Source organism: Dipodomys merriami, unplaced genomic scaffold, assembly GCF_024711535.1.
Source record: "Dipodomys merriami isolate MVZ:Mamm:240054 unplaced genomic scaffold, mDipMer1.0.p SCAF_26, whole genome shotgun sequence".
Classification (NCBI taxonomy): domain Eukaryota; kingdom Metazoa; phylum Chordata; class Mammalia; order Rodentia; family Heteromyidae; genus Dipodomys; species Dipodomys merriami.
In genome coordinates, this window is record NW_027204048.1 from 18574351 (window position 1) to 18592029 (window position 17679).

The 17679-nt window shown below is 41.4% G+C and overlaps 1 protein-coding gene across 3 annotated transcripts in view; it reads left to right on the forward strand.

Annotated features, from left to right (window-relative positions):
• The first annotated feature begins 11674 nt into the window (after window positions 1-11674).
• Vps13a (vacuolar protein sorting 13 homolog A) overlaps window positions 11675-17679 on the forward strand; it is a 176116-nt gene continuing 170111 nt past the window's right edge. For 2 of the 3 annotated variants that reach the window (XM_070035785.1, XM_070035787.1), the window contains exon 1: window positions 11676-11927. In XM_070035785.1, the coding sequence (XP_069891886.1) occupies window positions 11828-11927 (100 nt within the window). In that variant the 5' untranslated portion in view covers window positions 11676-11827. Of the gene's footprint in view, window positions 11928-17679 lie in introns of all 3 variants that reach the window. The other variant, XM_070035786.1, reaches the window with a different exon arrangement.

Below are 17679 nucleotides of genomic sequence, written 5' to 3' on the forward strand. Positions count from 1 at the left end.
TATAAACTTTGAAGTAAACATCCTTATTCGTACAGGTAGACACATATGCCCAACATTTCTTTTTGACTAAGGTGTATATAAATTCTCATCATAGCTGTTTGATCGCTGTCTTCTTGTTAAGACTTAGTGGATATTGTTCTCCTCATTTATAAGTCAGTAATAATATCTGTTTTACAAAGTTGTTGTAAGTATTAACTATTTTAAGTATGTGAAGTGCTTGCTATAATTCTGGCTCAGAAATAACATTTAATAAGTGGTATATTACCCTCAGAATAATTCGCTGAAAGTAGAACATATTGGCTCAAGATTTACAGGATTTATTATTATTATTATTATTATTATTATTATTATTATTATTATTATTATTTTCAGTAGTTATACAAAGGGGTTTCAATTATACTTCAGTTTATGAACACAGTACATCTTGATACCAATTTCTGCCTTGACAGCTGAGCTTTACCATTCACCATCTTCTTCAGAACTCTGAGTACTGAAGTGCCATATATAGATGAGCTGATAGGGAGATTTAAAATGGTTTTAAAAAACAAAAACAAGTTTAATTAAAGGGACTGGAGTGAGGAATTAAAGCAGAACCAGCAAGTAAAGCTGAAAAAAACTGAAAGAGCAAGCTTTCCTCTCTGCCATCATCCTTTTGTTTAAACATCAAGAAGTTACAAGCTCTTTGAACAGGTAGTGAACACCAAATTGACAAGAAAAGTCTGACAAATGTGTGCTCTAAACTTATCAATTGCATCTGAGTTTGGTGCAAGCAATTGTCTTTGTGGTTTTGAATAATGCCATGTTTTGAGTATTACACCCACCTAAACCTTCTGCTTGGTAATAGAAAAATGAATAGAACTTGCTAGACGATATAATCACCTGTGGTCAGCTCACAAAACCCAGACAAGAGCCACTACTTTGTGTTTTACTCTCATTTCCAGTGTGTGAAAGAGGAGACGGTTCTCTTTCTCTTCCCTATTTCTCTCAACTCTATCCTGCATTACTAAAATCAATCCTGGCTACATTTCCTCCTTGACGTAGAGATGTGGCTGAAGTAGTAAAGCAACAGCCTTGAGCAAAAAGGCCAAGTGAGAGCTCAAGGCCTTGAATTCAAGCCCCACGACCAGCACTAAACTTCCGCCTTACGAGACTCTCCTTTGTGAAAGATCCCTGGACGTTGCTTCTCATTGTGGATCTCAAGTTACTGGGAACTGTGTAGAAACTGGGATCCGATTTTGCATTCTTTTCGTTAGTAAGATTACTTTTAATTTTTTAAAATCAGTTACTTTTATACATGAGACTTATTTTCTTATTTTTTATGTGTGTATATTTTGTTCACTGGAAATGACATATCCTCATACATTTATTACATTTTTATGTCTTTCCTTGTATAAGATGTCCCTGTGAATAACTTGTGAACTTTTCTTTAAAAAAATATTTTAGAAGGTATTTTATTTGGGATTGTTAACAATTATCTGGAGTCTAGGAAGGATGAGGAAGGCCCGGATGTCTGGACTAGGAAGCATCCTCTTATACTACACGTTACACTCTCTCATGATCCCTTTCCTATGGTATCCTTTCATATTAACAAATAAATGGGAAAATGTAACTGAAAGTGTGATTAAAATCTTACTGTATGCCAGCCACACATTCAAACTCACTGTATAATTCTTTTTTTTTTTTTTTGGTCCAGTTGTGGGCCTGAACTCTGGGCCTGGGCACTGTCCCTCAGCTCTTTAGCTCAAGGCTAGCGCTCTACCACTTGAGCCACAGTGCCACTTCCGGCTTTTTGCTTTTTGCTTATGTGGTGCTGAGGAATTGAACCCAGGGCCTCATGCATGCAAGGCAAGCGCTCTACCACTGAGCCACCTTCCCAGCTCACTGTATAATTCTATTGTGCGCCACATTTGATTCTTTCTTTCTGGCAGTCCTGAAGCTTGAACTCAGGACCTTGCATTTACCTGTCCTTTGATGATAATCTTTGTGTGTTTCATTTATCCTTTTGAATGTATATCATAACCCTATATATTTTGTTTTATAATCTAGTATTATCAAAGAAAAAGATTAATTCACATGTACAATTATTGATATTTGAGCTTTAATCTTGATTTATATTTGGGGATAAAGTACTTGTATAGTATACATGGTATACATTTTATAGTATACATTATAGCATAGTTTTATTCTTTTGGTTGAGGGAAGGAGACTCAGACCACTTGAGTCACACTTCCACTTCCAGCTCTTCAGTAGTTTATTGGAGATAAGAGTCTCATGGACTTTCCTGCCTGGCCTGACTTCAAACAGTAATCCTCAGATCTCAGTATCTTGGAATAGTTTTAGGATTACAGGCATGAGCCACTAGTACCTGGACACAATATTTTTTTTGGGGGGGGGTCCAGTCCTGGAGCCTGAACTCTGGGCCTGGGCGCTGTCCCTCAGCTCTTCAGCTCAAGGCTAGCGCTCTACCACCTGAGCCACAGTGCCACTTCTGGCTTTTTTTTCTTTTTGCTTATGTGGTGCTGAGGAATTGAACCCAGGGCCTCATGCATGCAAGGCAAGCACTCTACCACTGAGCCACCTTCCCAGCCCCATCGGCACAATAATTTTTATATGTGGTTGTAATGGAATTTTAACTCAGGACCTTGCATTTCTATGCTGGTGCTCTACCACTTGAGCTATGCCTCCAGCCCTGCTTTTAGCTGATTAGTTTGGTGATGGAGTCTAGCAAACTGGGTAGTTAGTATTAGAGGAAGGAACCCCTAGCATGAAGCACACAAAAGTGCAAAGGCAAAACTCAGAAGAGAGCAAGATTTTTCCATAGATCACACTAGAGCTATGGGAGGAAAAGGATCTCAACCTATGTTTGTGCACTATAAATTAGAATGAATCATGGACTTCAATGTAAAATGTGAAATAATAAAAATTTTCAGGTCAGGTTTAAGATTATTATGTATAGAAATCTTCAGTGCCTAAAGTTAATCAATGATTTCTTAATGTTCTTGATAAATGTACTTCATCAAAATAAAAAAACCTTTTCTCTACAAAAGGCTTTGTTGAGAATTTATCTGAAAGAAAAACTACAACTAGAAGACATTTGCCCTAGATGCTGGTGGCTTAAACCTGTAATCCTAGCTACTCAAGAGGCTGAGATCTGAGGATGGTAGTTCAAAGCCAGTCGGGGCAGGAAAGTCCATGAGACTCTTATCTCTGATTATCCACCAGAAAACCAGAAGTGGTGCTGTGGCTTAATAGGTAGAGCATTAGCCTTGAGGTGAAGAGCTAAGGGACAGCACCCAGGCCCAGAGTTCAAGTCCCACAACTGACCAAAAAAGGTATTTGTAAATGAGATATATAGCAAAGGACTCATTTCTAGAGTACATAAAAAACTCCTAACAACTGATTTATTTTATTGCAGGGCTAGAGGTTGAACCTAGGGCCTTGTACCTGGTGGGCAGGTCTCTACCTTGCACCCTCATTCCCAGTATTCCCAATATGAAGTTCTATCCCAATATGAACAACCTGACACAGTAAAGGAAGAAAAGTTGAAACTGTGATCCAAGCAAACAAATAAAAAGATGTTGAGTATCATTAGTCATTAGGGAAGTGCCTACCTCTCAGATGACAAAAGTAAAAGATCATGACTATATCAAATTTTGGTGAAGACGTGGAGAAACTATCATCCATGCACTGCTGATGGGAATGTGAAAGGATTCAGTCACTCTAGAAAAGTTATCAGTCCCTTTAAAAATTACACATGGAACGCCCATACCACTCACTAGTTGTACATTTATCTCAGTGAAATGCCAACTTATGCTTACACAAATAGTTATGAAAAATTCATTCATAAAGGCCATTCCCCAGAAGCACCCTAGATATCCTTGAAGGCGTGCATGGTTAAATAAACCGTGGTGTATCCACACAATGGAATTCTACTCCATAAAAAAGAGCACCACACTGCTGATACAAGCAACAATGCAGGTGAATCACCAGAAAATTATGCTTAGTGGAAAATGTCAACTAGAAAGTATTATAGACTGTATTTTTCCATTTATATGCCATTCTTAGAATGATATTATAGAAATGGAGGTCAGATGAATAGTTTCTAGTGTTTAAGTACTGGGTTTGAGAGACCGCGTGATTGAAACACTGGTGGAGATGCTCTGAAGCTTCATGTTATCAACGCTAATATCCTTGTGCTCTTTGTTATGCTACAGTTGGCAAGATCGGGAGAAACTGGGAAAGAGTCCACAGCATGTTTCTGTGTAACATCTTGTAACTGCTCAACAAAAAGTTTAACAAAATTAAACAAAAATGTGAATGGCAGCCTTTGTCCTTTCTATGATGTATCTGTCCCCTCCAAATCTCATTTTAAAATTTAATTGCCACACGTTATAACAGCATTAAGAAGAAATTAGGTCATGAAGGATTCATTCTCATGGGAGCATTAAATGACTTACTGGAAGGCCTTTTGGGTGTGGGCTAGCTGGTCCTCCCGCAGCCCAGCCCAGGCGTGTTCTCAGTGCAATGGCCAAGAGGCAGAGGCAAGCCCAGCTGTGCAAGCGTTTTTCAAGATATGCATGTAGTTCAGCAACAGCTAGTGTCTTGATTGGCCTATGCAAGTCACATGACAGGATGTAGAGTTATAGGCTGGGGCTGAGTGCCTCAGGAGGCTGGGGAACACTGCTGAGTTAAATAACAAGATTCACAGGTGGGTAAGAGAATGGAGCCAATTACTACAGATTGGTTCAGAAACAAACCAACATATAGGAGAGGTAACGGTACTTATTCTAAGGAAAAGTAAGGCATATTATGAAAATACTCACATGAAACAGAGGTACAGATGGAGGAATGGTGCTAATTTTGATTAGATGCTTGAAGAATGCCTTTTTAGAAGATACAGGGACTTTACTAAAAGGAGGGATTATTTAGGGCATGTGAAGGAACAAAACCAAAGAGAAAATAATAAAATACTAAACAAATGAAAGTGAAGAGAACTCAGCTGGAAATTGTAAAGTACCATTCTCACCCATCAACTCATGTGTTCCGTGATGACTTTCACGTGTTTCTTAAGCGCATCAAAGTCACACTGGGTTTTGTTGGTGGTGGTATAGTAGGAGTTGGCTCAGGGCTTCATGCTAGGCACTTAGGCCAGGCCCCTGGACCTCTTTTGCTTAGTTACTTTTTAGATAATGTCTTTTTTCCTGAAGCTAGCCTCTGACTGTGATCTTCCTGTTTCTTCTATGCAGCTGGGACTATAGACATGAACCACCACCCTTGGTCAGCCAAGATCAGTAGTCTGATGCTGTGATAAGTATTTCACACTGGGTCAGTCACTGTGTTTTTACACCAATGGTATGCATGAATTTATGGAATTTTATGGATTTACTCCTAAATAGAATTTCGAATGTCCTCAGAGACCAAAGGAAACTCCTGAGATACTGAGTCAGTAGAATTAAACACTTAACAAAATAGTTCTGTTTAATAACTATGAAGAAGAAAACAAAATCAAATTTGTGTTCAATACCAGAAAATTGCAAAAACTGAGTTTTTTTAAGAGTGTGAATCTATATGAAAAGCAAGAAATCATTAGTATGCCATAATTAGCACTCCACTGGGAGAGAAATCAATTCAGTAGAAAAAATATTGGTTTAAAATGCCATAAAATTGTTAACCTTGCATTTATTTGAAGTTCAGTTAAAATGATGTTGTTTTTTATAAAATATATATATGATTACTGTGTATTTGAGAGGAGGGGGATGCAGTTATAAAATTCAGTGCATATTCTACAAAATTAGGAAAATTGAGAGAAGAGAGATTGAGAAGAATGATGGAAATGATGAAAAGGGTGATACGGATCAAGATTCATTGTATTCATCTACTACTTTGTTGAATGGCAGCCCTTTTGTGTGTGTTTATGTGTGTGTGCCTATCTATCTATCTATCTATCTATCTATCTATCTATCTATCTATCTATCTATCTATCTATCTACTTGTCTTCGAAATTGGTGCTTAAATTTGTAGACCAGTTTGGGAGGGTTTCACTAGATGGTGCTCAATGGCTCCCTCGAGGGCACAGCTGAGAGACTGTGTCAGTAGCTGATGCCCTACTCAGCTAATTTAGCATGAATGAAACGAAGTCTAAAAATAGACTTAAATATGGTAATTAATTGATAGAGACTGTTTTGCTTAGCAGTAGAAAGTACAATGACAACTTGCAAGGAAGAAATTCTGGAATGTTATGTGCTCTTTAAGAATGTTTTATAAAACAAATGGAAAATTTTGGCTATTAGGTAGTTTTACTTAACAAGTGATTGTTGAACTAAAAAATCCAAGTAAAAGCGCACTAGGGATACATATGAGACACAAATACCTCCATAACCCACCCTTGTATTTTACATTGAACTAAGTGTTCCACATTGTGTTTTTATTAGCATGATTTAGTTGTCCAAGGGAGGTTTTATTGACATTGTAACATATGTGGACAATGAGTCCTGATCAACCTCAGTTCCTCTATAACTCTTTCCCATCTTACCCCTCCTTCTTAAAACAATTTCAACAGGCTTCATTGTTCTATTTTCATACATGAAAACAAACCACTCAACCGCATTTACTTTTATTAATCTTTTCATAGCCTATTTCATAATTATAAATCTTTTATCTGTGTCCTCATATATGAATTCTATATAAAAAGAAAAGATATTTTTACATGACAGAACACATTTACTAAAATATTGGATCATATTATAACTTCTACAACATATCTGTGTGTATACATGTGTATACAGACTGGGAGCAAAGGATTTATTGTTTTCTCCTATCCTGACCTACATGTTTATGACTGCAGCAATGGTATCCCTTATCAAGATATATAGAAGTTTGTGAACTTAGAACATGGCTTCACATATAGTTTTTTAAATAGCTTTTATTCTTTGTCAGTTGTAGGGTTCCAACCCAGGGGCGGGGCACTGTCCCTGAGCTCTTTTGCTCGTGGCTAGTGCTTGACCACTTTGAGCCACAGCTACACTTCCAGTTTTCTGGTGGCTAATTGAAGTGTCATGTCCTTTCTTGCCAAGGCTGGCTTCGAATTGTGATCTTCAGATCTCAGCCTCCTGAGTAGCTATGATTACAGTCATGAGCCACCAGCACCTGACTCTGACTTTTAAGTAATAAGGAACTCAATTTCCTCTTTCCTCTTTTCCATGAACTATTGACTAAACTTGAGTTTGTGTAATCCCAAAATATGTTGTACAATGTGCATTATTTATTGGTTTCTTATTTTAGGCATTGTCTAATTATGTGTCTCAGGCTAGAAGGCCAAGCTGCCCTCAAACTCATGACCCTCTTTAGCCTCTCAAGTGCTGAGGTTATAGGTATGTATCACCACCAGTGTGTGCAGATCCAAAGCCAGCCCTTGAAACCCTGCCTTTTCTATTCTATGCAAACTATCTGTTATTACATTACTTAAAAGCCAGAGTTAGTAGGGAGGTCATTTCTGGGTGATCTCTCATATTCTGTCTACATCATGACTGGCTCACAAATGAGGAGGCTGCCTAGACTAACTGAACAGTCAGCCAGCTAAATATGCATTTAGCTCACACCATCTAACTTCATGCTCAGTGGCAAGACAATTAGGAATAGAGTCGACATTTCACATGTAGCCTATCTCTGCATCCTTCACCTTGCCCCACCTCACACTTTACTGCCTGACCTGTACTGCTCATCCGAGTCTCTGGCTCTTGGACGCATTACCTATTTATAGAAGTTGCTGCCCATTCTGACACTCAATCTGCTCTCTGGCCCTGAGCCTGGCTTCCCTCCTCACCTATAATTTGCACTTACTCTTTGATGCTGCTGCTTCTGTCTCTCAGCCATGCATCCTTGATACAGACTTCCACAGAACAACAAATATCTACATAATCATTCACTGCATACAAAAACTAAGTAGTAAAAGGGTGAAAAGTGTGCTCCAAGCAATCAAGAAAGCAAATGCTACCTCAAATATTGAGTGTGCCAGGGGAAAGAGCTGAACACTTAGAAGAGGAGCTCTCAGCTTATATATAGAGTTAAATTTTTAAGAAGAAGGCTTAGCTGGTCTATGTGGCTCTGAGTTCTGAGACTGGAGAATGATGAAGGGGATTCTGAGGTTCTCGAGATGATGAGATGATGCTGATTCTACAAGTGTTGAGGAAAATGCAAGGTGGCTTTAGGTGCTGCTAAATTGATATGATGAAGTATGACTGCTGGTCACTTGATGTGGGAAGGTTAGAGAAGATGCCCTGAATAGATGACATTTTGATACCAAACTGATTGACAAAAGAATCAGCTCTGTAAAACTAACCATGAAGAAATCAAAGAACAACGTACACTGATGGGCTTCAGCATTTGGGAACTCCTTTCCCTTTCCCTTCCTCCCCTCCTCCTTCCCTTCCTCCCCCCCCCCTTCCATTTTTAAAAAAGGTACTGGGTTTATACTCATGCTCGCTTTGCTTCCTTGCTTATATTGCTAGGTAGGCACACCGGCAAGCCTACCTTACTGCTGGATGTTCTGGAAATCAAGTCCTGTGGATTTTTCTACCATGAATAGCTTGGGACCATGTTCTTCCCGAATAGTTAGGATTACAGGCATGAGCCAGTGGCACTCAACTGAAACTATCTTCAGATATTGAGAGCCAGAGAAAGTGCTGGAAAACTCCTTACTACAGGCCTTTCTTTGGATATTTTAATAATTCTGTTAAGGCAATATATTCATATACTTTTATTTCTTGGATATTTTTACCAAATACCTGTGGAAAGAGTAAAGATAAGGTATTAATGCTTAATGTAGAATTTTGTACTTTTCATCTCATTCTTATAGGCACCTCCTAGAACACCTCAAATTAGCAAACATGTACATAATTCTTTTAAAATTCTTTATAAATCCATAGGGAGTTACAAAAAATTCTTTTGATTTGGAGGTCTACAATGCTAGTGATTTAAAGTATTATAATGCAAATATCAAAACCAGGAAATAAAGGCATCGGTATCATCCTTGGAACTTACTCAGATTTCAAAGTCTCACATCTTGGAATGCGTCATTTTATGTAATTCTATGTAACTATTATTGCAATCAAGATTCTCTAGTATACCATAAAGAAAAGATTCTGCCCTGCTACTCACTTATTGCCACACCCACTTACTCTGTTCTAGTCTAACCTTGGACAATCACTAACCTCTTCCCCATTTTTGTAATTTAAAAAAAAATGTTTTAACTGGGTGTGGTGGCTCATGTCTATAATCTCAGCTACTCAGGAATTATAGTCTGAGACTGACCTGGGCAAATAGTCAAGATCCTTTCTGAAAAACAACTAAAAGGCCAAAAAAGGTCTGGAGGCATGGTTCAACTGGTAGTGGCTAGCAAGCAAAAGACCTTGAAGTTCAAATGCTAGTGCTGCCAAAATAATGGTAATAATTTGTTTGTGGTGTTAAGGATCAAACCCTGGACCTTGCTTATGCTTGCTAGGGAACATTGAGCCTCAAACACACCCTATTTCAAGAAAATCTTATAAACAGAAGCTAGATAGAGTGGCAAGTACTCGTAATCCCAGCATTTGTTAGGCTGAGGCAAGAGGATTTCAAATTTGAGGTCCACCTGGACTACAATGAGAACCAGACAAAACCAAAGCAAGAAACCATGCAACTAAAAGAGTATGTTTTATAAATGGGATCATGGTTTTCATGTAACATAATAATGAGATCTATCCAAGTTGTTTCATGTATTGGTAGTAAATTTTTTATTACTAACATTCCACAGCGTACAGATGTATCACAGTTTGTGTAAACATTCTTCAGTGGAAGAAATTGGGGATAGTTTGTTTAGGTTATGAAAAAAGCTGTTCTGAACATGTTTTTTTTTAATATAAACGCTCATTCCTTTTGCAAAGATGTCTAGGAGTATAATTTCTTGTCTACGTGTTTTAATTTTTGCTTGTTCCAAAGTGTTTATTATTTCACATCCGTATTTTGAATACTTGCCTGATGCAGGTTATCCACAGCATCGGTGTTAGCACTAATTCTTTAAACCATTCTGATGTTTATCAGATTTTCATGTGCTTACTTGCTATTTGCAATACTTTGGAAAATGTCTGCTTATATTTTTCGTTTGTGTGTGTACTGAGTCTTGAAATCAGGACCTCATGCTTACGTCATTTCCCCCACATCTGGCCCACTACCACTTGAGCCCTGTCTACAGCTTTTTGCTGGCTAATTAGAAATCAGTCTATTGGATTTGTCTTCCTAGGATGGCATTATACTATGAGTCTCAGATCTTAGCCTCCTGAGTAGCTAGGATTGATTATAGGCACGAGCTACCAGCACCCTGGACACTAAAGGTAGTTTTTTTTTTTTTTATTTTTATACAGGTATTCTGAGTTCCATATTTGAAGTAGTTATTTTTGCTTGCTTTCTAGGCAAATGCTCTGCCGTGGGAGCCGCACGTCTAGGCGTCTAGGTAGATTTCTAACGTTGTTAGTCAAATGCAAAGAGAAGCAGATGGAGTGGTGGACCCAGTCAAGCAGGATCAGCCTCATTATCTTTTAAGACCAAAAGCGTGACTTGGAAACTTCCTCTGAATCCAAAATTCCTAATTCCACGCCTAGTTATTTTTATTTTTACATTATTATGATTATTTTTGGCTAGGCATCTCGCTTGCAAACCTGGAACCTGCTTAGTTAGGCATAAAACAGATACGGGGAAACAGCAGAAATCCGTCACCGTCGGTTCCATGCCGAGAGGAAAATAACAATCGAAAGGTCATCTCGCCGTCGGCCTCAGCCCGGCCGTCTGGGGGCGCCGGGGCCCCGGTGCTCGGTTCCGTGCGAACCCAGGGCCCCGCGCTCACCGGCGCAGGGCGGCTCTGCTCCGGGGCTCCGGGGCTCCGGGGCCGGCCGGGGTCAGCGTCGGGACGCCCAGAAGCTTCCAGAGGGGCTCTCTTAACCTGACAACCTTCCAGAAAGCGCGCCACGACAGGTGGCCCCTCGCCGAGGGACTGAGCCCGGGCTGAGTGTCCCCGGAGGTTTCAGGGACGGTGACCTAGAATCCCTGCCCTTCCGGGTCAGGGTTCACTCTCGGTCAGCGCCCTTCGGCCCCAATTTGCAGGCCGGAGGCCGGAGGCCGGAGGCGCGGTCTCCGGCGGGCGGTCAGAGTCCAGACACCCCGGGCTGTAATGATGGGGGGGACCCCGTGGGACACCCCCTCGAGAAGCAGCTGGAATCGGCCAGCGCCTCCCTCGGCCGCCCGGCCGCCAACCGCCTGGAACTCGGCGGCTGTCACCGGCTCCGGCGGGGCGGGGCGTCTCCCGAGGTCGGTTAGCGCCACGCCCCCCGCCGCCTGGAGCTCGCGTGTGGTTGGCCGGACCGTCAGGCTCGCACGTGGGGGCGTGGCCGGACACTTCCGGCAGTTCGTGACACGTGTTTCGTTGCTAGGCGACGGCGAGGAGGCGGAGCGGAGGGGAGAGGCTCTGAGGGACGGGGGAAGGGGCGGGGGGAAAATCTTCGGGGAGGGCCACGCGCCTGATTGGCGGCCTCGCAGCCGCTCTTTTCTCCTTTTCCGGGAGGCGAGACCAGGTCCGGCCCTGGTCCCGCCTCCCCACGCCGCCAACGGGGTGCGCATGCGTAGTGTGCGCAGCCGCCTCCGCCCTCCCTGGGCTCGTGCTAAGGCGGCGAGTCCAGCCGGCACTGGCGCCGCGGCGGGAGCCGCCTCGGAGCCGGTGAACCGAGCGGCCTCGAGGGAGAGGCGCTCGGAGAAGAGGGAGCGCCGGCGGCGGCCGCTGTCTTCCCTGCGGCCGAGGAAAATGGTCTTCGAGTCGGTGGTCGTGGACGTGCTGAACCGCTTCCTGGGGGACTACGTGGTGGACCTGGACACGTCCCAGCTGTCCCTGGGCATCTGGAAAGGTACCGCGGCCCGGCCCGGCCCCCGAGCCCCGGACTGCGGGCGTCGGGGCCCGGCCCTGCGGAGGGGGGCCCGGCCCGCCGGGGCGGCCGCCCTCAGCCGCCCCTCAGCCCGGCGGCCGGGGCTCGGGGGCCGGGGCTCGGGGGGAGCGGGGTAACGCGGACGCCGGGCCCGTTCCCCAGCCGGGGGGGGGGCGGGTGGGGACCCGCGCCCCGTGGCGGCTCCCCGGCGGGGTCCCGGCCTCTCGCGCCCAGGTTTGTGACGGCGGCGCGGGGCCGCCATCCGCCATCGGCCCGCGCGGGCCGCGGACTCGGCCCTGGCGGGTGTGCCCGGGCCCGGCGGATCACACTCACAGGTGTGATCCGAGCTCGCAGGTCACCGCCGGACCCCGGCGCCGCCGCGGGTCGGGTGGGAGGGTGAGGCTTCGGGGATCTCTCCGGGCCTGGGGTCAGCCGTTCCCCCCCGAGCAGCCGGGGAGGAAAGCAGGCAGCCGGCCGAGGGAGGGAGGCTTTCTCGGCGCTCCTCTCCCGTGGCGCCGTCCCTAATTTAGAACCTTATTTTTAGTGCTCCCATCTGTGCTGTTTTACACCCTTTTTACTGGCCGCATCTGCTAGCCAGTGTCCCAGGCACGGCAGTGATGTTGCTGTTAATACTGTATCGGGGCTCTCGTCCCCCCCCCCCGCCCCTCCCATGCTCTCTTCCCTTGGACACTTCTCAGCCTTCAAAAGTATTTTTGTTTGCCAATAAGATGAACGAGTAATTCAGGTTGATTAAAAAAAAAAAACAAAAAGCACCTCTTTAACCTGCCATCGTTATCTAGTCCCCATGATCTAGGACCCTAATACTAACATAGCCTTTGGCTACTACTAGAAGTTTGCAAATTGTACCGTCTATGCCCTGTCTCAGTTGCACAGTGAGAATGTTTACCTATGTGCGTGTGTATCTATGTATGCATACATGTATGCATGTATGTATATACGTGTGCATATATATACTTACGTACATACATTAAAAAAAACACCACTTGAGCTGTGCTTTGTACTGTAGTAAAATGTTGCTCCTACATTTAAGCTAGAGGTTTGTGTAGACTATGATTTAACAACAGAATTATCCAAAACTTGGAAATTTCACTCTTGGGGTGTTCAAATAGCTGCCTCGAGAAATACTGAAAGAGAACATCCACCCCCATGATAATGATAGAGAAAATTCCATCCAGATTCCCACTGCTGCTACTTTGTAGTGGACCCACCTCACCTGGCAGCCACAGATGTTTTCATCACTGTCAGTTTTGCTTTTTCAAAGTGTCATATAAATGAAGTTACGTTGCTGAGTATCAGTGAGTCACACCTGTAATCTTAGTTGTTCAGAGGTTGACATAGGATTTCAATTTGAACCCAGCCCAGGTGGAAAAGTTTGTGAGATTGTTATCTCCAGTTAACCAGTCCAAACCCAGAAGAGGAGCTGTGGTTTATGTGGTAGCCAGCCTTGAGTGAAAAAGCTAAAGGACAGTACCCAGGCCCTGAGTTCAAGCCCCAGTACTGGCACACACATGCACATACACCAATATTGTTTGTAGCCTTTGGGCGTGACTTTTTAAGATGCTTTTGAGAACCAACCATGTTGAAAGAGAGCATCAGTATTTCATTCCTGTCCTTCAGTGTTTCATTTTCTGGATGTACTGTAAATGTGTCTGACAGTTAAGAGTTGTTTTATTTTTGGCAGCTATAAATAAAGTTGTTGTAGTATTTGTTTATGGCTTACAGTGTGAACATACATTGTTTCTCGAGTAAATAGGCATTGGATTTGGGTTATTCGGTTGCCGGGTCTCATAGAGTAGGTGCTAGGAGTGGTTGTTCCTGGCTCCCTGTATCCTAGGGTGAGTTCTCCCTCTTGCATCGGCTTCTGCCCTTGGGGTACCAGCCACTAGGAGGTGGAGTGTGTGTGTTTCTAAAGCCACCTTGTGCTCTTTGGACTTTCAGCTTCAAAACTGTGAGCTGAATATACCTCCTTCTTGTAAAGAAGATACCCGGCCTCAGGTATTTCATTACGGTATAAGCAGACTAATACACCATGAAACTGAAACTGCTCTTTAAGGGACAGTTTTTCATTTTGGTCAGTATGTATTGTGTCAGCATTTAGTTTATGCTGAACCCTCAGGAACACTTGGTATAGTCATCAAATTTTTTTTTTTATATTCTAATGTGTAATGGTAAAGCATTTGTCTTTTAATTGCATTTCTGTAGTGATTAAAGGTGTTGAGTATCTTTTTTTCCTCCCTTTTTTGTGTCTGTACTGGGGCATGAACTCAGGGCCTTACTCTCTGGCTTGGATTGTTTGCTCAGGGTTGGTGCTGTTGGAGCTTCTTGCACCTGAGTCATGCCTCCAGCTTGGCATTTTTCTGATAATTGGAGATAGAGTCTTGAAGATTTTTTCCTGGGTTGGCTTCAAACTGCCATGCCATCCTCTGACCTCCGTCTGCCAGTGCTTGGCTGGTGTTAAGTATCTTTCCATATTCTTTGTTATTTGTATATTTCTGCTAGCGACAACTTAAATCTTTCCCATATTTTAAATTGTATTGATTTGCTTTTCTCTTAAGACATAGTTCACATATCATAAAACTTTAAAAATACATGTTGTACTTTAAGAATGTACAATTTAATGCCTTTTAATATAGCAATAAGACCATGCAACAATGATCACTAATTCCACTCATCTAGATACCCCCAAATTAAACCTCATTCTCATTAGTAGTTACTTCCTATTCTCCCCTACTCCTGGCCCACTCTGCCTCTGACAGCCATTGCTCTACTTTGTATTTATGGATTTACTCATTCTGAATACTTAATTTAAATGGAATCATGCAATGTACAACTTTTTGTTTCTTTTTCCATAAGATATTTTCAGGGATTTTCATGTTTAAGTGGAATTATGCAATATACAGGTTTTGTTTCTGTTTCCTTAAGATTACATTTTTCAGGGTTTTCCATGTTGGAAGGTGGATTGAATAGTATTCTATTGTATGGCTGCACCATATTTGTTCATCTACTTAACAGTTGGTGGAGATTCATCCACTTATCAGATATTATAGATATGCTATTATGAATATGTATGTGCACGTTCCTTTATGGAAAATTTTAATTTCTATCTAGTATGTGCTAAGAATGGAATTGTTTGGTCATATGCTAACACTGCTTGACTTTTTGAAGAACTGCCAAATTCTTAAAGTATTTTTCCATCACTGGTGACAGTTCTTTGTATTATGGAAGTCCTTTGTTAGGTAAGGGATTAAAAAATACTGTCTTCCAGTTTGCCAGGTCTGTCTTTTGTACATTTTTACTTTTGATAAAGTCAGTTTATCAAAGCACTTCTTTTTTGGTATTTGCAAAATCATTGCCTAACTTCCTTTCCACTCCCCCAAAAAAAGATGTTCTGTGTTTTCTTTTCCAAGTTTTATAGTTTTGCTCTTAACCTTCCAATTCATTTTGCATAAGGTGTGTGATGGGAGTTGAAGGTGAGGTTCATTTGGTTGCATTGGGGTGCATTCACTCATTCAGCACCATTTGACAATAGCAACTAGATAACTGTAAAAATATTGTAAGATAATGTACTTACTTTTTATGGTCTCATATCAGAAGGACCCATTATTAGTTAAAAATACATGCTTTTGCTAGGCTTCTGTGTAATCCAGCTAACTTCACTGTTAATATATTAATAGCATCAATTAAAGTCAGGCAACACTTATTGTGTGTTACTCCCAAACTTTCTGAAATGGTTCATTGTAAACCAAAACTCATTTTCCCTGAGAAACATTTTATATGAAAATAGTTACCCCAAATCTGTTTAGTTATAATGTAACGAATGAGTATTATAATACAGTGCCAAATACAGTGAAGGATTACATGTTGGAAATAATCTGTTTTGTGGCAGGCAAAAAAGAATTGGGCTCCATCCTAGTACTGTTTCTTGGGAATTTTGATATTAGTAAAGTTTACTTTTTATACACTTCAATTTACATTTCTTCACCCTTCCTATACAGCCATCTCATTAGGAGATGGTAATATTTTCCAGATTCATTCTAAAGTCTCAAGAAACAATCTAACCTTTCACATATTTCCTTCAAGAGTCAGTCTGTGTCAGAATTAGTATAAATCTGTAATGAATACAGATTTTTAAATTTCTCCTAAAGATTCAAATTCAAGTAGGGACACTTTTTTTTTTTTTTTCCACTTCTGGGTTTGAATTCAGGGTCTTGCAGAGGTGTTCTACCATGGGAGCCATATCCATTTTGCTTTAGTTATTTTTCAGATAGGGTCTTATGGTTTTGCATTGGACAGTGTCAGACTCCTGTTCTACCTCGCTGAGATCACACATGTATTTTCCAAAGCCTAGCTTGTTGGCTGAGATGGGATTTCATTGATTTTCTTTCCAATCTGGCCTCAATTGGGGATCCTTCAAATCTTAGCATCCAGAGTAGCTGGGATAACAGTTTTGTTCCACCCAGAAGGGAAAATGTGAGATTCTTACCTCCAATTAACCACCAAAAAAGCCAGAAGTAGAATTGTTTTCTTCATCAATATATAGTGACCTTTCTTTGTCTCTCCGTGCTCATTTTGGTTAAGTTTTCCTTTCCTTTTTGATAGAAGTATAAGCTAATCCTGCTTTCTTCCTAATTCCATTTACTTGGGATCTCATTTTCGGCCATTCACTTTCAGTCTGTTTGTTTTTGCTTGTAAGGTGAGTTTCTGGTAAAAATCCAGGCAGTTGTGTCTTTTTATTGGTATGATTATAGAATTTTTTTTAGTCTATTGATATGATAGATTACATGAACTGGTTTTCAAATGTCGGACCAGATTTAAATGTGGGATAAAGTCCACTTCATCATGATAGTTTTTTTTTATACCTTTTAAGACTTAATTTACAAATAAGTTGTTAAAGATACATGCATTTATTGATCAGAAGTATTGGTTTCTAGTTTCTCTGGTAATTTACGTACTGTTGTTTGCGTTTTGGTAGTAGGATAATGGTGGTGAGTTAGTGTTCCCTCTGCTTTTGTTTCTGGAAGAAGTAATAGAGAACTGATATAATTTTTCCTTGTTTGTTAGAATGTCCGTGAATCCATCTGGGCATAGTGCTTGTGGTTTTAGAAGATTTTTGAGTTGTTTAATTATTGGTTATTTTATTGAATAGATATACATTCAAACTATTTTTCTCTGTCAACTTTGGTACAGTATACCTCTTAAGTTTTGGGAATGTTTGTCATACTTTTGTAGTGCATGTGATCAGTAGAGATGTTTCTTTCATTTCTCATTGTAGTAATTTGTCTTTTTTATACTTTGTTGACTTGCTTGGAAAGTTACCAGTTTTATTGGCGTTTTCCAAGAGCTAGCTTTTGATTTCATTGACTTTTCTCTTAATTTCTATATGTAATTTCATCAGTTTCTACTTTAATTTTTTTTTTTTTTTTTTTTTTGTCGGTCGTGGGGCTTGAACTCTGGGCCTGGGCGCTGTCCCTCAGCTCTTCAGCTCAAGGCGAGCGCTCTACCACTTGAGCTACAGTGCCACTTCCGGTTTTCTGGTGGTTTATTGGAGATAGGAGTCTCACGGTCTCTCCTGCCCGGGCTGGCTTTGAACTGCGATCCTCAGATCTCAGCCTCCTGAGTAGCTAGGATTACAGGCGTGAGCCACCAGCGCCCGGCTCTACTTTAATTTTTATGATGCATCCATTTCTTCCTTTTAATTTAATTTTTTTTTAGA